The sequence below is a fragment of the Mustela nigripes genome, chromosome 5, assembly GCF_022355385.1.
Source record: "Mustela nigripes isolate SB6536 chromosome 5, MUSNIG.SB6536, whole genome shotgun sequence".
In the NCBI taxonomy this organism is placed as follows: domain Eukaryota; kingdom Metazoa; phylum Chordata; class Mammalia; order Carnivora; family Mustelidae; genus Mustela; species Mustela nigripes.
This window is the reverse complement of record NC_081561.1, coordinates 66,462,443-66,483,209: the sequence shown is the minus strand read 5'-3', so window position 1 is coordinate 66,483,209 and position 20,767 is coordinate 66,462,443. Positions and strand designations below refer to the sequence as shown.

Sequence of the window (20,767 nt, the reverse complement as noted above, 5' to 3'; positions counted from 1 at the left end):
CCATAAGTTGGGGTGCTTGGGTGGCTCAGTCGATTAAGCGTCTACTTCCAGCTCAGGTCACAATCTCAGGGTCCTGGGATTGAGACCCCGCATCGCACTCCCTGCTTATCAGGGACCATGTTTCTCCCTCTGCCTCTGTCCACCCTGCTCCTTGCCGCTACCCCCTCACTTGTGCTCTCTCTCAAATAAACAAAATCTTTATAAGTAAACAAATAAATCTGCCCAAAAGTGGACTGTGTGAGCTGTCCTCAGATGATGAGAGAAAGAGCATGCGGAAGAGAAAATCAGCTTGCTCTGTGCACCCAGGGAGGGTCGAATTTGGGATTAGCAGAATTTTGCCCTTTATATATAACTATTAGATATCCTACAGCATCAATGTTCCAGAAGTTCCTTTCACATTTAAATTCTCTCTGCTTTAATTTCCATCTCTGTGAAATGGGGCCAATAATAATAATAGTAATAATACCTTCTGCATGATATTTAATTAGTGCATTTAATGCACTAATTAATGCATTTAATTAGTGACTACATGTAAATACTTAGAATCCGTGCCCAGAACATCACTGTTACAGCAGTGTCTGCTACTAGCATTCCTTTTTTTTTTTTTTAAGATTTTGTTTATTTATTTTAGAGAGAGAGAGAACATGAGCAGGGGGAGGGGCAGAGGAAAAGAGAGAATCAGTCTTCCTGCTGAGTGTGGGCCAAACAGGGCTTGACCCCGGGGGTCAACCCCAGGACCCCGAGCATGACCTGAGCCGAAGTTAGACACTTTAACTCAGACACCTCTGCTATTAGTATTCTTATTGCTGTTCCCTAATTGGTACCTTCCAGAACCCAGAGGGAGTTCCTCTGGTGGCGTGTGGTCCCCCTTTGCATCCCTGGCATTCTACGGTGGCACACAGTAGGTATCCACACATTCTTGTTGACATTTAGAGATGAACCGTCCTTCCCAGCGGGTGTTGAATGTTCCGGGAACTGAGATTGCTCAAAAACAGTGCTCTGGGGGTGCCTGGGTGGCTCAGTGGGTTAAGCCTCTGCCTTCAGCTCAGGTCATGATCTCAGGGTCCTGGGGTCGAGCCCCACATCAGGCTCTCTGCTCAGCGGGGAGCCTGCTTCCCCCTCTCTCTCTGCCTGCCTCTCTGCCTACTTGTGAGCTTTCTCTCTCAGTCAAATAAATAAATAATTTTTTTTAAAACTTTAAAAAAAAATAGCGCTCTGGCAGGGATGTGCGGGCGTGGTCGCAATTGGTGACAATCCCCACAAGCAGTGTGGGTCCAGCAGTGGGACACCCTAAAATTCTGTAATATCCATCTCCTCATTTCCAAGGGGCCCCCCTGACCAGGACAGCTGTCTGGCCAGGGAGGGGTAGGGATCACCTGCCCACACATTTTTCAAATGGGGAATGGAGAGACGCTCCCCATAACAGCCTCCTCCCTGTGAGAAGGTTTCTAGGACTCTTCCTACCTGGTCATCCTGTCTTCCCTGGGACATGCAGAAGGCCCTGGCCAACCTTGATGCAAATAGGGCTCAATTTCCTGGGCTAAAATTACATCTTGAGTCAATTTTCATAAAATGCATTGACAGATTTAGGTGCTGGAAGCTGGAGCTTTCTCAGAAGGCATTTAAAATGACCCAAACAGTTAAAATCAGCTGAAACCCCACAGCCAGGGGCTGAGAGAAGAGCTTTCATCCCTCTGCAGCCTGTGCAAACCCCGGGGTCTGGACCTTGCCTGCAGAAACTGCCGTGCCCGCACTTGATGACTCCTGGTCACAGGCTGATTACCTCTCGGCCAAGGTTCTGCTAACAGACATTTTGCAATGAACTAGCAGGTGGGAGCCGGTTCCTGTTTACGAGCAAAAGCAGTCTTCCACCACAGGGGTAGTTCCAGAGATGGATTCCGGATTTTGCTTTAAATTTTCCATTCCTAATACTGTCCTCTGTGGGTCATAGAGAGAATCAGGCAAAGAAACAGGGCCCCAATATGTCTGCGTGCATCTTCCCTTCTCCAGAAAGAGCTGGAAGCCTGAGCTCAGCCACCGTCACCCCTGAAGGCTGTGCGTGGCACTGGCTTTCCCTGGGGCTGGGACCCTCCTGCTCTGACATTCTGACCTCATGGTCCCAGTTGTCCTCAGCCCGACAGCCGCCAGGTCGCCCTCGGTGGCCTCCTCCTCTCTGTTGTCCCACCTCGCTCATCTGCTCACTGTCCCTTCTGGACTGTCCCTCTTTGTCCCTCTGGATCCACTGGCTTGTCCACCCTGCCCTGTGCCCAGGAGGGAGACCCTCCGCTGGGGCTCCCAGTGGGGTTTATACCAGGAAGAGGCACCGGCAGGAGAGCAGAGGGTGGAAAGAGAGTGAGGTTGCCCGGGCTCATTTTAAGGTTCCCCGGGGATTCCAGGAACCTTGGCCTCCACGGACTTCCTCAGGCCTGGAGTAGTAATGGCTTTCTACTGTTGCCAGCCTGGTGATTTGTCACCCCTCATGGCTTCCCTAAACCCTGAGCTCTCCTTCATAAATAGCCCCTTATTACTCACCCAGCTACCCAGGCGCTGGACTGACCTGCTCCTTTTGGATCCCCCCCTCCGTGCCGTCTCTTCTGCCACCAGCTGTGCTGCTGGGCCCCCAGCTTCCCTTCATCACATGTGATTTGTGAGAGTCCAACAAGCTATCAAAGTGCTTTGGCGAAACATGGCGTGCTGGTCAGCATGTTCTCTCCGTGAACCCCCCTCTTACTCTCACTGATACTTCTCTACTCCCTGTTTCCTCCGTTAGGATTTATTCACATAGGTGACTCTCCCCTTCCCGGCGGCAAACTCCAGGGCCAGCTCACATTTTTGGTGAAGCTCTGTTCTTTTGACTACCTCCTTCTTTCCCCACTGCACCTGGTATGTTGCCTGGGACACATCAGTGCTTACTGTTGCAAATATCGACCCATTGTGGGAGTGACTGGGAGGCCCCAAACGTTCTGGATGATGCAAGCAATGCGATTTACCGAGCAATGACTACACAGCAGCCACCTTCCATCCATTGCCTTGTTTCGCCCTCACCACAGGAGTACCAGGGCAGTGTTATCCCCATATTACATATGGGGAAACTGAGGCATAGTGAGGGTAAGCAACTTGCTCCAGATTCCACCTCCAGAAAGGGCTAGAGCCAGCATCGAGGCCTCCTGCCTTTCGTCCACTCTGCCCCAATGGTGCAGGTGGTGATGACGTCTCAGGGACAGTCAGGAACCCTGGCCCGAATGGGGACAATTATGACATTACTGAATGTCATTAATGGCCAACGGAGCAGTGCCTTCTGAAGAGGCCCTTCCAGACTTTCCTGAATGAATCACTCTGACATTAGCACACTGCTGCTTTCTATGAAGCTTGGCCAAAAGGCCTCAAAAGTAATTAGTTCACTTAAGTAGGCTAAATGTTTCCTCAGCAATCTGGTTTCCGCTTTAATTGGCTCAGAGTCTTAGAGAAGGCGAAAAAAGTAAACTTTAGCCCAGCCCCTGTGGAAATATTTCCCATACATTTTATGGATAAAATTCACCCCCTTTAGCCACTTGCTCCTACCACGCCTGGGGGTAAGGGGTAGTGATGGCGTAAGGACAGGTGATGCTCTGGCCAAGCCACGGACAAGGAAGATGAGGTTACTAAAGTCTGGGTTACTGAAGCTGGGTTTTTTTTTTTTTTTTTTTGGGTGTTTTTTTTTTTAAATTCCTTCTTTTTTTAAAAAAAAAAGATTTTATTTATTTATTTATTTATTTGACAGCGATCACAAGAGGCAGACAGAGAGAGAGAGGAGGAAGCAGGCTCCCTGCCGAGCAGAGAGCCTGATGCGGGGCTGGATCCCAGGACCCTGAGATCATGACCTGAGCCAAAGGCAGAGGCTTTAACCCACTGAGCCACCCAGGCGCCCCTGGGTTACTGAAGCTTTACTGGCTATTCTCATTCTGGTCTTGTCATCTGGGAGGGACTCCCCAGGCTCTTGGCAGAGCTTGGAAGCCCCGCTAAAGAGCTGGGACTTGATTCAAAACGGAGAGGAGTCACTGAAGCTTTCCAGGCAAGACAATCTCCTAACTGAATGTTCATGTTGGTCGGACACCAAACGAAGGCCGGGGTAGATGAGACGGGGCACCAGCTGCTATATCCAGTCTTAGGCCACCAGAGGAGGTCTTTTTTGTTGGGCCTGGACTCCCTTTGTCTTCCACTCAGACTGGGGCTCCCTGAGGGCAGGGCTGTGTCCCCCCTCAGACTGGGGTTCCCTGAGAACAGGGCTGTGTCTCCTGTCTCCCCCCTCAGACTAGGGTTCCCTGAGGCAGGGCTATGTCTCCCCTTCAGAATGGGGTTTGCTGAGGGCACAGCTATGTCCCCCCCGCCCCAGACTGGGGCTCCCTTAGGCAAGAGTGTACCTCTTCCTCAGCCTGGCTTACACAGGGCAGGAAATTTCCCCTCCACCATGCTTCTTCCTACAATAGCAGGATAAAACTCCATGTTCTTCCCACCTTACTACTTTTCCCAAGGGCCTAAATGCTGCATTTCAAAACACATCAGGTGGGATGTCTCCAGAGTCAGACAAACAGACAACGAGGGACAAGCGATGTGTCTGGGATGGGGAAAGGACCACCTACCTCCCGCCACTGCTTGTTCTCCATCCCTTGAGTATACATAACACATACTGTGGGGAGAGGAGAAAAAGAGGGTTAAAAACCCAGGCCAAGAGGAAGGTGGGTGCTCCAGATGGGGAGATCTCTGGAGGGGAAGGGCACCTCAGGAGACTCTGGCCTGGGCAGCACTGTTGAGTCTGGAGTTGGGGGGGTCAGCTTGGAGAAGGGGTCCTAGAATATAGAAGGGGACCCTCCTCTCGAAGGACCCTCGTGGAGGGGGTTGAGGGTAATTCACATCTAGGCCAGAACATGATGGAGGGCACGTGAAGGACTGGGTTGCAGAGATGTGTCGGGAGAGAGCATCTGAAACCCAAATCAGTCATCCTTTTAGAGCCCAAGGCAACCTCATGAAGCCTATTAGTATCATCAGCCCCATTCCACAGATGGGCAAACTGAGGCTCCCCAAAGACCCATCAAAGGTCAGAGAGTTGAATGGCATTGCTCAGGGCTAGATCCCTGGACTCGAAAATCAGTGCTCGTCATCACCCCAGACCACAGCCAGTTGGGGCTCTGAAATGTACTGCATTTTGGGACTGAGAACTTCTGGCCCCCAGACACCCTGACCCCCACCAACCCCCCTGGTTGGGCTGAATTTTCATAGGTTCCTGCGGCCTGGGAAGGGTCAGAGCCCTAGTTCTCCTCCAGACAGTATCAGTGAGACAATAAACAGCCTGGATGGGCCGGGAAAGGGGCCTAGCGCCTCATTAGAGCTCAGGAAGGGCTCAAGTGTGTCACTGCCATCCGTCACCATGTCATTGCTGTTGTTGTTACTGTTATTAGTGTCAGAGCAGGACTTACGTGGATCGGACTTGGAAAACATGTCTTTGTCCAAGAGATTCCTAAAAGAGGGGGAGAGAGGAAGAGTTAGCACAGCCAGAGGAGAGAAGGGTCTCAGGGGAGTAAGGCCCAGGGTGAGACCCAGAGACCGCCTCAGGCCTGGCCGCAGGCAAAATAGGAAGAGAAGTTTCCTTGGGCACACATCTCTTGGGTGCTCATTAAAGCAGGCACAGAGCGGGCCCTGGAGGCCCCTCAGCCCTGCTTCCTGAGGAGTGTGGCTGTCCACTCCTACCCCCCAACCCGTGCCATGCACTCTGAGTACCCCACATCCTGCAGGACCTCACTCTTGAGACACATCTCCATCTGCCCAATGGCTTAGCCTGTTCTAGAAATTCTCCTCGTAAGACATCTCTACTTCTCAAAAAAAAAAAAAAAAAAAAAAAAGTAAAACAAGCAAACAAAACTTAGCCACATAGTGTCCCATAATTCCCTGCGGGCTCTAGGTAGAGCCAGTTTATTGCATCTGTCACCTATGTTAGTAGATGAACCAGTGAAACCTCCCACAGGATGCAGACTCATTGGAACGGGGTCCTTCTGTGGTCAAGGCCAAGGCCGGGAGCTAACATGTGGCCCTGATCATCAGACTTGGAAGCACGTCAGCAGGATGGTGGAGACGCTGAGGGACTGAGAGGTGTGGAAGAGGGGGCCCGCTGCTCCTGCTCTGCTTCCATGTAATCACGGCCCCCGCTCTTGAACCCCAGGGACGGGTCAAGCACATAGCTAAGCGTTCTGCAATACTAGCCCCCAATTCTCACACAATCCTGCAAGGTCAGTACGGAGCAGGCATCATCCCATCTTACAGATGTGGAAGTGGAGGCACAGACGGATCAGGCAAGGCTAGGTCCTGCACCTCTGGTGTCTTCCATTCCACAGTGACATGCTGCTGTTACAAAGCAACACAGCCCACTGGAACCTCAGTTTCAGGCTGGGAAGTGACTCCACTTCTCTGAACGTCTGTTTCTTTATCGTACCATAGAGCCAGTCCTAAAGATTGTGGACTCCCTATCCTATCTCCTCAGCCCTTCTAGTTCCTGGACACACCCAGGGTTTCCTCCTATGCTACTTCTCTCCAAAGGGCTCTTTCGGGCAAGCCAGCTGCAAATACCAGGAAGTTTATCCGCCCCCAGGGGCAGGATCTGGGGGATAAATACCCAGTTTCTTGTTCTCTCCCACCCCCAACTGGGGGCAGCTGCCAGGCATCCTCCATTCTCTTGTTCCTGACTCCGTCCTACGAGTAAGCTCTGCCCAGAGGTCCCCAAGGGTCTTCTTCCTCCTCCCTCCACTCCACATGAACCCCTTTCTCAGAAAGAAGAAACAATTCTCACTAGTCTGTGTGTCTCCCTGACCACCAAACTCCAACTGTCAGAGCTGGATGGAACGCTCTGGATCATCTGTTTCATCTTCTCCCAGAGAAGGGGGAGACTGAGGCCCAGGGAATGGCAGGGAACAAACAGAGGTAGAGCCAGAAAGACCTGTAAGGAGTCCTTATCCTGGCTCCCTCACCAGAGCCATCAAGAGTGACAGCCTATAGGGCAGTTTGACCCACAGTCAATTCCTGCCCCTCATCCTGAGGTGGGAGCCAAAGACCAGCTGACGGACAGACAGATGCAGTTGCCACCTGCTGCTGGGGAGACCCTGATTGTGTTTACGAGCCACCCCAGCTTCAGTCCCCAAGATTCCCAGCGGTGTCTCTGAGGGCGGGGGGATCTCCAGATCCCCAACCTCTGTTCCACTCTCTTCTTTCAGGGATCTCTTCCCAAAAGGCAGCCACCCCCAGCTAGCCCTCCATGACCCCAAGACACACACCCCCTCTGCTGGTCTCCACCGCTCCTGCACCAGACCTGCTCCCAGCTGGCTGTCACTTTGGAAACCATCTGATAAAACTCCCAGGCCCCTGCAGGGAGCAGCAGATGAAATGACAGGCAAGGTGGCTGAAGGGGTGGGTAGGGGTTGGCGGCGGGGGCTCAGGGCCAGGTGAGATACCACTTTTACATATGCTCAGTCACACCGAAGAGGGCTGACCTGTTCTCCTCCTGCAGGATGCTAGGTTAGGGGACACAAATGCCTGTCTTGATTTCAGTAAAGGACAAAATGCCTTCACCCCAAAAAGGAACCTTTATTCTGGTGAAATCTGAGGCAGGGTGAGGAGCTAGAAGCAATAAAGAAGGGGGGCCGGGAATTTATTAAAGAGTGTCGGGGTTTATCTTTGTATTCTATAATGAAATTCTACAATAGCTCAAAAGCTTAGAACACTCAAGTTGGAAGGGACCTCCGAGGTCACCTTTTCCAATTCTTTTATAAATCAGGAATGTGAGACTCGGGGCACCTGGGAGGCTCTGTCAGTTAAGCAGCTGCCTTCGGCTCGGGTCATAATCCCAGGGTCCTGGGATCGAGTCCTACATCAGGCTCCCCGCTCAGCTGGGGGCCTGCTTCTCCCTCTGCCTGCCCCTCCCCCTGCTTGTGCTCTCTCTGACAAAAATAAAATAAAATATTTTTTTATTTTTAAAGGAATATGAGACTCAGAGAGAATCTCTGACTTCTCCAGGGTCTGGCTCTGGAACTCAGGTTTTGTCATGTTCAGGCTAGTGAGACCCTGGATTTCAAACTCTGTGTGTGTGTACGTGTGAGAGTGAGAGAGAGACAGAGAAACAGAAGATGACTGACAGAGAGACAGAGGGAGAAGGAGAGAAGGGGTCCTAGCTTCAAAGAGAAGCAAGCAGGGATTTCCCTGGCTCCGCCCACCCCCCCAGCTGGGCGAGAGGGACACATCTGGAATGAGAAATAGAACGAGCCACGTAGCTTCAGGGGCTCCCTGCCCCATGGCCTCAGGCCTCTCACTGAGTCCTGCGGCTTGGGTTAGCTCACCACGGCCCCTGAGGAGGCTGAAGACCCCAGTCCCTCCGCCCTGCTGAGATGATCCTCATCATCCTTCCAGACTCATTCCAATCTATCCTCCTCCACGCTGCCTGCCCTGAACAGGCCCTGATCAACAACCATCTCTCCTCCCCTCGGCCGAGCTCTCTTTGGCCTGTAGTGCACAACCCCCTGACTGGTAGGACCCCACGTCCCTGCTCAGCACACCCTGGGCTGCAAAATGAGGGGCGTGTCGATCTCTCACACGGGTGGGTGCTCCTCCATGCTAGGGACCTCTGCTGCGGGCCAGCTCTGCACCTGACTCAGAGCTGGGCGGGGGCGAGGGGGGGCGCTGGTGGGCTGGCTGATGGGATGGATGAAGGAAGACCAAAGGAATGGCCCCATGGCAGAGGAAGGCTCTTGTCTCTCCACTTGCGTGGTGTCCGATCGCGTTCAGGGACGGCCCCTATACTTTCTGTTAGCTGCACAGCCTGATGGCTAAGTGCCTGGGTTCACATCCCAACTCTGGCCAAATGACTCGGCTTCCTTGTGCCTCAGTTTCCCTGTCGGAAAAGTAGGACTAACACAGTTCCTCTCGTCAGGACTGCTCTGGAGCATCTGCGCAAAGCGGGGCTATTCAGAGGACTGGTCATCCCCGGCCTGGGGCTGAGCAGGGCAGTCTCCCTCATGGGGGGTGCTCAGGTTCCCTTGGTGAGAAAATTTCCCACAGACACACAGGGATGGGCAACACAAGCCACCTCTGCCCTCACCTGTCCAAAGAAGCTCCCCCCACAAGCGCATATGCCCCCAGCACCCCACTGTGAGTCTGTGCTGAATCACCCCACTGGCCAACAACAGCCCTGCTCACCTCAGCCTCAGGCTCCTCCTTCGTCTCCTGTCCTCTCCCCTGCTCAGCTTTGAGGCCCTTCTGCCCCTTTGCCCAAGTCCCTGCGTCCTACACCCCTCTCTGGTCCCTTCACACTCGCTCCTCTCTGTGCCTCACCTCAATGCCTGTTCTACCTGAAGCCCCGTGGCCCGCTGAGCCTATTCTCGTGGCCTTGAGATAAGGGCTTCCCCCCTCAGGAGCCTCACTTCCTGGGACTCGCCCCTGTCCCTCCTTGTAAAAAGGTAGATTCTTGGTTGGGCCCCTACCCGGGGCCCAGTTTTGCAGGTCTGGATGAGGCCCTGGAAGTCAGGTTTCAACTAACTTCTCCACCATACACACCCACCTTCATCCCACACACACCCAAACACATCATGCTTCTGATGGCAGCAGTCTTGAGGACCTCAGTTTCCCCCACTGTAACAATGTACACCCACGCAGCACCAGAAAGTTCTTCCGTGACCCTCACCCCAACACACTGAGGACTCCCAGGCCGAGAGACAGTGGGTGAATTTCCCACAGACACACACCAGCAAGAAGCCCAGGGGAAGGAAACCAGGTCTTCTGGCCCAAAGCAGGGCCCTAACCACAGGGCATAGACAGATCAGACCTAAGTGCTTTTTCTCCACTTTCTGTCTTTGGAGAGCTCAAAGAGAAATTTTTTCCAACAGGCAAATGTATTTTTTCCCCAAAAGAGCATAAAACCCTTCAGCTGTCCGCGCAGCAGCCTGGAGCTTAGCTTCTTTTGTTCCTTAAATCAAGGCCAGGAAACGGAGCCCAGGGCCCCTTTCCTCCTTGCTTTCCCCCAAGGAATCATTTTTCAATTCAATGGCCGCAAGAAAACAACCATGCACTGGGGGCTGAGATCAGAAGTCTCCAGGGCCCCAGCAAAGAGAGAAAGCATGGAACGGTTATAATAAGACCTCTTTGTTGGTACTAAAGGAGGGAGCCTGAGGGTCCCGCACTCCCATCTTGGGGCTTACAAGAGTAGGGAGTAAAGGCTGGGACTCTCCAGTCAGAGACAGGAGAAGATATGGCCGTGTCCTCAGGGAGCTGCAGTCTGAGGGGGGAGACACAGCCCTGCCTTCAGGGAGCCCTAGTCTGAAGGGGGGAGACACAGCCCTGCCTTCAGGGAGCCCCAGTCTGAGGGGGGAGACACAGCCCTGTCCTCAGGGAGCCCCAGTCTGAGGCGGGAGACACAGCCCTGCCCATAGAACAGTTCAGCCTCAAACGCCCTGCCCTGCCGACACCATAGGCAGGCAAAGAACATGGGAGCAGGAGACATTAATCGCAGATATGGTCTACACCAAGTCTTCTGTTGGGTACTTAACCCTTGACACCCCATTTACCCTATGTATCAATGACAGGAGGTTGGCATCACCTCATTCTAGAGGCCAGGAAGCTGGGGCTGAAATGTGCGCACAGTACCATCCACCTTGTGGGGGAACATGCTGAGATTGAACTCTGAAGCCCAAACCCATCTAGAAGTGCCCATGGGAAGTGTCTGCCTTTCCAAACCCAGGCTCTCCCAAAACTCCCATTCCAACCAGCAGCACCCCTTCCCAATCTTATTCTCCCGTGTCCTGCCCCCGACCTCATCAGGGCTGCTCCCAAAGGGAACAGCTGCAGAGAGGAACTGGAGGGCTACCATTCCCTCCTGCCCTGCTCTCCACCCAGACATGCAGAAGCCATCCATGAAAAGAAGGAGCTGGGGAGGAAAGGGATGTTGGCGCCCAGCCCCTGGCACTCGCCCATCTCCCCTTTCAGATCTGGCTCCTCACCCGCAAGCTCTGTCTCCCTGCCAAGCCACCTCACCAAGGTCTAAAAAGCAATTTGCACATGGTTTCAAGAGCTCTCTTTCCTGAGACTATTTGCATTATTATTATTATTATTATTATTAATTACTGCAACAATCATCCCTCCCATGCCATGTGGCCAAAGGAAGAGAGCATGAGCTCTGGCCTCAGAGGCATCCACGCTGAGTCCCCCCGCATGGCCACATGGTAGCGCTGTGACCCTTGACAAGCTACCGAACCTCAGTTTCCTCATCTGTCCATGGGGTCATGTCCCTGCCTTCCACTATTGTGAAAGCAATAGCTTAAAACAGAAATGCAGGAAGTCTGTCGGATTCCTCTTGCCCTTATGCCCCCTCCTGTCCTATCCATCAAGTCTTAACGGTTTCTCCTTCAAAAACACATTCCAAGTCTGTCCAATCTCCCCCACACCACCATCCATTGTCTCTCCCTTGGGTGCTGCGGTGGCTTCTGGCCTAGCAACAGTCTTCAACTCCTGTTTCTCCCCACCCTAGCCTACCCACCAATAGCCATTCTCTTCACAGCAACCAGAGAAAGTTTTTTAGAAAATGAATCAGATCAGGGCGCCTGGCTGGCACAGTTGGTTAGGTATCTGACTCTTGGTTTCAGCTCAGGTCATGATCTCGGGGTCTTGGGATGGAGCCCAGCATGGAGTCTGCTTGGGACCCTCTCTCATTCTCCCTCTGCCCCTTCCCCACTACTCTCTCTCTCTCTCTCTCTCTCTCAAATAAATAATAAATCTTTTAAAAAGAAAAGAGAGTCAGATCGCATTACTCCTGTTTAACAACCCAAACCCCGAAATGCTGTTAGGACATCAGACTCCTTAGCATGGGTCACAAGACCGTGACCCAAACACCCCCTCCACACCGTTCTCCCAGCCCCCCATTTCCTCTCTAATCTCATTCTCCTTCCCTTCCCTGTATCACACTACTCCAGCCACAGTGGCCTCACTGCAGTTTTGCAAGCATTACCAAGGCCTTTTCTGCTACAGGGCCTTTGCACTTGCCGTTCTCCCTATCTGAATCACCTTCCCTCCAGATCCTCCCCCAGATGGCTTTCTCATCCTTTGGATCTCAGCTCAATGTCACCTGCTTGTCCTGTCTAAAGTGTCCCCATCAACCCCAAACTTACTTGCAGAGCACCTGTCCCTATCAGACATAATTGAATTAATTTTTTTAAAAGTATGTATTTGTTCTATTACCACACCACACCATTTGGAGTTCTCTGAGGTGGTCTGTGTGTCTTGTTCACCACTATATCCTCGGCACTTCAAACTGTGAAGACTCTCAATAGCAAATAAGGATCAGTGTTAACTACTGAAGGAATGAATGTATCAGTAGCGTTCAGTTATTGGTACCTATTGTCATTATTAATTTTATTTAGCACACTCCAGTTTATATAAAACTTCACAAATATAATCTCTTTTGTCTTCATAACAACCTTATAGAATGGGGACAGGACCAATATTTCCCCCCATTCTACAAATAGAGACTGAGGCAAAAGAAATAATAACCTGGCCAAGATTTTAAGAGAGGATAAGCCAGGAATCGCATTGACTTTCAGTGTCCTGCCCAGGATTCTTCAGTGTCCAAAGGCATACAGCTCTCCTACTGGGACCTTTAGGCACTATGCTAGGTCATCAGAAGTGAGTAATAGTAGAGAACAGAGGTACCCTGCAATGCTTTGTTCATGAATGTTTGCCAAATTATCACACTAAGTTTTTAGTGGTTTTTTTCTTGCCCAGGAAACAGGAAGAGAGGTAGTCAGGGATCCAGTCAAGCTATGCTTGGAAAATAAGTCCCTAGTCACCTAACATGGGCTGTCAACTGACCACAGAAAAATCTGAAGAGCTAGTCCTCAGAGACACCAAACTCTAGGCCCCTCACACCTCCAGGGAGCTCAGGTAGCCTATGGATCCCTTTGAAATTCTCCTGTGGCAGAGGCCATGGCTGTCCACCCAGCAAGCATGCCTCACTCTCTTCCCATTAACAGAATCTACATTAGTTCAAGTGTCTGGTGAAAACACTCAAAGTCCTAGAGGGTAGGTTCCTGTCCCTTGTTGCTATCCACTGAATTGTGTACCTCCTAAAATTTATATATTGAAACTCTAATCCCCAATGTCACAGTATTTGGAGACGTGGCCTTTGGAAGGTAATTAGGATAATTGAAGGTCAGGAGGGTGAGTCCCTCATGATTAGTGCCCTTACAAGGAAAGACACTAGAGAGCTTACTCTTTCTTTCTCTGTCACGGAATAGCACAGTGAGAAGGTGGCTATCTGAAGCCAGGAAGACAGTCTCTCCAGAGCCTAACTATGCTGACACCTTGGTCTCAGACTTCTGTCCTTGAGAACAGTGGGAAATAAATTTCTGTTGTTTAAGCCACTCATTCTACGGTGTTTTGTTATGGCAGCCCTTGCTAACGAATATGTTAGTCTAGGTGCACATGAGACCTGGCTTCAGCCACTGAAATAGAAGGACAAATGTGGTGAGAGATTTGGGGAGGGAGGGTAAGTTTCAGATAAAAAGAACTTGTCAAAGAGAGGGCTTTGGCCCTCTGTCTTGCTTCCTACCTTTGTTATTATTGTTTGTTTGGGTTTTTAAAAGATTTTATTTATTTATTTATTTATTTATTTATTTATTTATTTATAGGGGGAGAAAGAGAGTGAGAGAGAGAGAGAGAACATGTGTAGGGGGCAAAAGAGGGAGGAGCAGACTCCCCACATCCACTGAGCAGGGAGCCCAAAGCAGGACTCAATGCCAAGACCCTAGGATCATGACCTGAACCAAAAGCAGACACTTAACCCATGAGCCACCCAGTCACACTCCTTGCTTCCTATCTTTGGATGTGGTTGTGATGCCTGGAACAGAGGCAACCATTTTGTAAGAAAGAGGTCCACCATTTGGGGTGATGGCAGAGTAGAAATACAGCTAGCTGGGTCCTTGACAGCAAAGTAAGCTGACAAACTCACACTGAGACAATCTACCACCAAACTCACTGTGATCTGAGAAAAATAAATATATTTTGTGTTCGAGCCACTATTTCTGATATCTATAGCCAAAGGATTCCTAGCTGAACCTGACTCCTCTGTGCTCCAAAGCTTCCCAGTCTTATTCCCCTTACCTCCTCCCCACCCTCTCTTCCCAATGGTAGGTCATCTCTACCAATGGGTCTAAGCAGGGAGAATTGGGTCTAAGCAGGGAGAATTGTGAGCTGGGAGAGAAGGAATGGTAAGCTACATGAAAGCTGGCTGCCCTCCCACGACTCTCTGGTCTCTGCTCCCTGGGGATTTCTCCAGTTCTGGATTTGCCACACAGAGCCAGAGGCCATCACTGAGTAAGGAAGTCCTCTCCCATCCCAGGAGAGAGAACACCAACTCTTTGATGACAACTACTATCATTGGTACCCAGGCCCCTACCATGACCCCATGGAGACCCCAACCCCCAACCTCAAGAAGGCCTCAAGACTTTGAAGTCTGAGGAAACTGCATTTGGGGCCCTTTCTCCAAAATATGCTAACTATAACTTTGGGCAGGTCCCTTAACCTCTCTGAGCTCTGGTTTCCTAATCAGCAAAAAAGGGAAAATACTACTCCCTACCTTACGCGGTTGTTGATTGTCGATTGTGGTCAGGTTAAAAAGATACAGTAACTGCAGGAAAGCAGAAATCTAAGATGGTGCCGGAGAGTTCTACCCTCCCACCCCCATACAAATCTGCATAATCCCCTCCCCTTGAGTGTGGGTGGGACCTGGTAATAGGGTAGACACTCACTCCTGTGATTACTGTTACTTAGAAAGGATCCTGTCATGGCAGACTGGGGAGCCTCTCCTAATGGCTCTCAAGAAGGAAGCTGCCATGTTTTGAGAGGCCCACATGGATAGGACCTGAGGGTGGCCTCTAGGAGCTGAGAACCTTCCCAATCCAACCACAAGCAAGAAAACAGGACTTCCATCTCACAGCTGTGAGGAATTGGATTCTGCCAACCATCTAAATGAGCTTGGCTTGGACCCTGAGCCTCAGATTGGGATCACAGCCCCTACAGACAGCTTGCTTTCAGGGGGACCCTGAGCAGAAAGGCCAGATACGTTTCTGACCTACTGAAGCCGTGAGATTATAAACGGCTGCTGCTTTAAGCCGCTAGCTTTGTGGTAATGTATTAGGTGGCAATTGGAAATTAACATCATAATCTCAGTTTGAGCCAAATTGCTAATCAAGTAGGTCAAAAACAGCTGAATATAGGCAACTGCATATGGTTCGGCCTAATACAGATGTAAAGCGCCTAGCATGTAGTGAGCACTCAGTAAAGCCCACTGTTTCCATCCCCCCGATTCAACTAAGGAGGGCGGTGGAATATTCAGTGGCTGGTTGGACCTTTTTTTTCCTAGCTCTGGCTTTGACAGCTGTCACGCAGTGCCCAGGCTCTTCCTTCCCCAAAGCCAACCTCCGGGAGCCTGTCAGAAGAAAGCATTCAGAGCCCATTCACACCCTCTTCTGAGACGCCCAGGGCAGGGCTCCTGAGCGAGGCTGCCTCTCAGGCCCCAGGGCAGCAAACCACCAACCTGAACCGACAGCAGAAAATATCTTGGGGGCAGAGATGACAGCTGCCCACCAGCCCCGCCCACTGGCAGGGACAGGGAAGCTGCTTGAGGGATCCCAGCAGGGCCCAGCAACTGTCCACCTCTGGACCCTCCCCTCCTCGACCTCCCGATGGGTCTCAGGAGCCCCACCATGTGAAACTATGCACCCCTTCTTCCAGCAGGACCCCGTGGAAGTGCAAAGGTTTCCTGTTACATAAAAAATGCAAATCACTCTTTCTAAGCTACACTCTGCTGGTCCAGATCCCTGCATAAAGAGACCTGAAAAACAGTGAGGACTTTGGGGAATGGGACGCTGGATAGCTTGACTTCTGACTGGGTCTGGCGGGGAGGCTAAGAGTCAGAAGAGGTCTGAAACAGAGGGCCAGAGGGAGGAGAAGCTTGAGGCTCACATTTTCTATAACGTCTGCTGGTATGTGGTTCCACAAACCATCTATCCTACTCACTCCCAAAAAACCCCTCAGAAAATCTAAATGTGCACAATATGTAAAATATATCTCAATAAAGCTGGGGGGAGGGGCAAATAAAAATCTCTCGATGGATCAGATCTCCAGGACCCAGACAAACCTTGGGACCCAGCTAGAAAGACAGACTTTTTTTTTGAAAATTTACTTTCAGGTGTCAAATAATGGGCAAATTACCACTGGTGAATGAATCCACTTCACCCTCATAGCTATGATAAGAATTAGTGCGCATCTGCCTTCTGCTTGGGTCATGATCTCAGGTCCTGGGATCGAGCTTGGCAGGAAGCCTGCTCCCCAACCCCCTGTCTGCCTTTCTGCCTGCTTGTGATATCTCTCTCTCTGTCTGTTAAATAAATAAATAAATAATCTTTTAAAAAAGAGAAGAATTAGTGCGCATCTCTTATAGATGAGGAAACTGAAGCACAGACTCATAAACTGAGTCATTTATGCAATGTCTCAAGGACAGGGCTGGGATTTGAACCCAGGTAGAGAGACCCCACAGCCCACATTCCTAACCATTGAGCCTAACCACCAGAAGCTTTACAATATTTGACCCTGAATCTACCAAAGTTGCTAACAACCACTGTTTGGGAGTGGACAATATAGATCTTCAGTCTAAGAAATACTCTACCCAAAGCAGGGACACAAATATGACCCATCCCACAGTGTCAGGTGCTTTTAGCGGAGGTTTGGCTGGTGCTGGGGCTCAAATGTGCCCCTCTACCAGGCAGCTGGGCTCAATGAGGAGTGCTGTAGGCTAAGCATGGTGGGGGGTTGGGTCTTCCCAGAGGCAAGTGCAGAGAGATAGCCTCCTGGGGCTGCAGGGGGTGGCAGGGACCTTCCTAAGAAGCAGAGCACAGCGGGATGGTAACCGGCTCCCAGAAATGCTAGTTTCCAGTTACCTGAAATGTTGGGCCCCCTCAACTCCAGCTGCCCATTCTAGAGCCTACTGGAGTTCTCACCCCACCAACCCCTCTGCTTGCCTTACTATTTCCTGCCCAACCAGAATGTGTCACTTGGATGCCCAGGGCAGGGCACCCCTTAGCCTCCTCTCCTGGGACCCTGTCAGGATCATGGGATACAATGGAGGAAGACTTATGACCATGGAGTGTAGAATATGCTGAAGAAAGACATTCTGCGCAGCCCTCCCTCCTCCCCATGCTCCTCTTCGCCCCCTCCCCCTTTTCCTTCTCTCTCTCTTCTAGAACCCAGGTAGTTGGACCTTATTGAGGCAAAGAGATGGATTTACAAACTCACGCCCACGCAAACTGTTTTCTTGTCTCCCCTCTATTCCAGGTGACTCCTGCCTCCTCATTCTTCTTCCCAGAACCCACTTCCCACCCCTGTGGCTTTCAGAAGCCCCGAGGCAGGCCCTCCTCAGGCTGATGGGTCATGTCTCTTGAGGGGGAAGAGATCCCCGGCTTGATCCCAAACCACTTTCCCCAGGCACTCAGAGGCATCCATAGGTACTTCTTGAGCAAAAGGTCTGAGTCCTTTGGACACCTCCACTTTCAGAGAGCAAACAGGAGGGGCCAAGCACTACTGCCTTACAGGAATCATCGTGACCACTTACTGAGCACCTACCACATGCCAAGCTAGTGCAAAGCAGTGTACTGGGTGCTTCTCAACCCTCGATTTCTGGAAGTTGATTCCTCCAAAAGTATTTGTGGAGAATACATGCCAACCACTCGTCTAAGCACGGGAGCTCCCTCAGCAAGTAAGATTTCTAGAATGCAGGTTCTTTGTGTGCCCTTGTCAAATGGGGGCGATGGAGACTAAAAGTTTGTTGCAAAGGGTGAAGCAGCATCAATTTCAAAGTGTCGACCCCGAAGCCACTGCGCCATGCGCTCTCTGCCTTGTCTCCTCTCCACTACAGTGGAGGGTTTGTGGTCAAAGCCAGGGTAGGGATCCCTGCCTCAAATGCTTATTTTGTACAGTTGTTTTGGGGGAGGAGGGATGAAGTCTACACTGCCTTCAGAGGCTGAGCACTCGGTCTGTAATACCCCGACCCCCGGCTGAGGACTCAGGACCCAGAGAACACAGAAGATTGTGTGATTTGAGCTGGGTGTCTCATGGGTGAGAAAGATGGCTGGAAGTGGGGGGCATGAGGCTAGGGTTTTCAGGATGGGGGGGACACGAACTGGTGGAGATGAAGGAGGGGTGAAATCAGGACGGGGAATCGGCTGCTCAGAGCTCCGGGGTGACAAGGATCCAGAGGACAGCTCTGACAGGAGCCTGACAAGCTAGGAGGGAGCATCAGGTGTGTGCTTCACAAGGGAGGGAAGGCAGGCCCTGGCAACTGTTGATGGCTGAGGAGGTGAGATGAGAGCTAATGGGCCATCAGGAATCTCCCAGCAGCGCAATGGCAAGATGCAAATAAATGGTGTCGGGCGATAATTATGATAGGGATGTGCAGGACCACAGCGGAGACATGTGGGAGCTGTCACAGAAGACCCAGGAAGGCCCCAGCATGGGTGGGGGTGGGGGTACTGTGGTCCACCTCACCAGCCCTCACTCCCACTCACCCTCAAATCCCCTCAGTCCCTCCCTTTCTCACACATCAGCCCAGTACCTCTGGCTCGGTTTACAACCCCCCCCCCAACACACACACGCACACGCGCACACACACACACACACACACACACACATAGCAGTGCCACAACTTTGGAAAAGAGGGTTGGGAGGCTATGAGGTTGAGTGGAGGGTCTGACCAGAGAGGGACCTGGGCAAAAAATGAGGTGGGTGATTTGGAACAAGCATACAGCCAGGACTAGGGAAATGCTGTTGGTCACCTGAGGGGGGAGGAATGGCATCTCCAGGGGAACGTCAAGGGGGCTATGCCTGGGCCACAGTACCCCTCACAGCCCCAGCCAGGTAGTGACCATAGGCCAGCCCGAGGCCATGACTGAACTAGAGAAAAATCCCCCTTCTCCACCAGTACCCACTTACTGCTTGGGGCAGCCTTCTCCTCAGATAGGAGAAACAGGGGGAGATACCCCCAAAGTCTGTAACATAACTGAGGATTTGGGGGTGGTAGCCCACAAAAACACACCTCCCCTCCCCTACTGGGCTCTCAAATTCCACACTCAGTGTTGTAGTCCTTTCGCTTAAGATTTTGTACCTAAGTTGTTGTTGTTGTTTTTTAATGATGCCCCTTGAAGTTATTATCAGTTATCCACAGCTCAGTATGAATGAATCAATCTGATCCCTTTCCACGAGTCAGTTTTGCTGTTGGAGGTGAAGAAAAGCTTTAAATCTTGGGGTCTAGGACACTGGGTGGGCGGGGAGGAGAGGAGGGTGTTGGGGCAAACGAGCAGGGAGAAGAGAGGAGAGAAGGGCACAAAAGGCAGAGGCTGCTTATGCCTGGTTAGGATGGGGCAAATCACTCACTTCTCCATTTGGGGAGGAGTTGATCAGAAATAGCCTGGGATAGCCTTTCACTACCTCCTTCTCCTTCCTCTGGCGTCTGGACCCTTGTTCCTGTGTCTGCATTTCTCCTCTCCGCAGCCGCCTGGAGTCCAAACTTTCCGCGATACGACCCCAAGCCTGCCTTCCCATTCCGCCGTCACCACCCATGGCTGGGCAGGGGCTCCCGCTGGACAGGCAAGGGGGGGTCCTGGAGGCAAGGACACTCTGAAAGGGGGCGCGCGAGGGTAGAGGGTCGGCGCGGCGGGGGCCGCGGGGCTCCGGGTCCAGGGGCGGGGCAGGGGGACCCGGCCAGCGGGCGGCTCACCTGCAGGACACGGTGATTTCCACCTTGGTGGCCGGGATGCTGCCCGCCAAGGAGTCGAACTCGCTCAGCGACGCCATGTCCTCGGGCTGCTCCATCGCCCACCGCGCCCCCCACCCCCAATTAGTCAATCCCTGCGGGATTCACGCCTCCTCCAAAGCGACTGAAACCCTGGGCTCTCCCCCAACTCCGGAGCCGGCGCTGGGCGGCAAAGGGAGGAGAGAGGAGCGCGAAGAGGGGGCGTGGGAAGTGAGAGAGGGAAGGGGGGGGGGGGGCGCGGCGAGGAGGCTGGGGGGCCGGCAGAGAGGGGCCAGGTGCCCAGGGAGCTGGGGCGCAGCGGAGAGAGGCGGAGGGGCGCGGGGAGAGGGCACCGGGAGGGACGCTCGGAGTCGTGGGGAAGGGTATGGGGAGAGGGGCGTGCAGCTTCGGGTGGGGACCGAAGGCGTGAGGGAGAGGGAAGAGGGAAGAGGGGCGTGGGGTCCGGATCCGGCGCGGGCGGCGGGGGTGGCCGGACGCCGGCAGCGCGGAGCCCGGAGCGCCGAGGCTGCGCCGCCTCTCCCTGGAGCTCGGCGCGGGCGGCAGCGGGGCCGGGGACCCGGTGCGAGCGCCACCTCCTCGGCACGGGCTTGGTCTCGGGCTCGGGCTCGGGCTTCAGGGCGCCCGGGCTGCGGGAAAATCAAATCTGCCCGAAGCCGCCGCCTCCCGCCAGCTGGGGCGGGCTGCGTGCCGGGTCCGCGAGCGCCGGAGGGGGCGCCCGCAGGGGCCGGGGCGGGGCCGCGGGCGGGGTCTGCGCACGGGTGTGAGTGTGTCTGTGTGAGCGTGAGTCTCTGTGTGTGCGTGTGTGTGCGTGCGCGTGGCGGGCGTGGGGATACGGCTCCAGATGCTGGGCGTCTGGGGGGTGGTGACACCCAGAGACGGTCCGGGCGGTGAGCGGCTCCC

At 52.6% G+C, this 20,767-nt stretch overlaps 1 protein-coding gene across 2 annotated transcripts in view; it reads right to left on the bottom strand.

The window, feature by feature from the left end:
* The window catches only part of CPNE5 (copine 5), an 88,780-nt gene extending 68,715 nt beyond the window's left edge, over nt 1–20,065 (bottom strand). For both annotated transcript variants that reach the window (XM_059399110.1, XM_059399112.1), the window contains exons 1-3: nt 19,832–20,065; nt 5,454–5,494; nt 4,620–4,666 (exon numbers count right to left, since the gene is read on the bottom strand). In XM_059399110.1, coding sequence (XP_059255093.1) covers nt 4,620–4,666; nt 5,454–5,494; nt 19,832–19,926 — 183 coding nt within the window. In that variant the 5' untranslated portion in view covers nt 19,927–20,065. The remainder of the gene's footprint in view (nt 1–4,619; nt 4,667–5,453; nt 5,495–19,831) is intronic.
* Between the last annotated feature and the right edge of the window lie 702 nt (nt 20,066–20,767).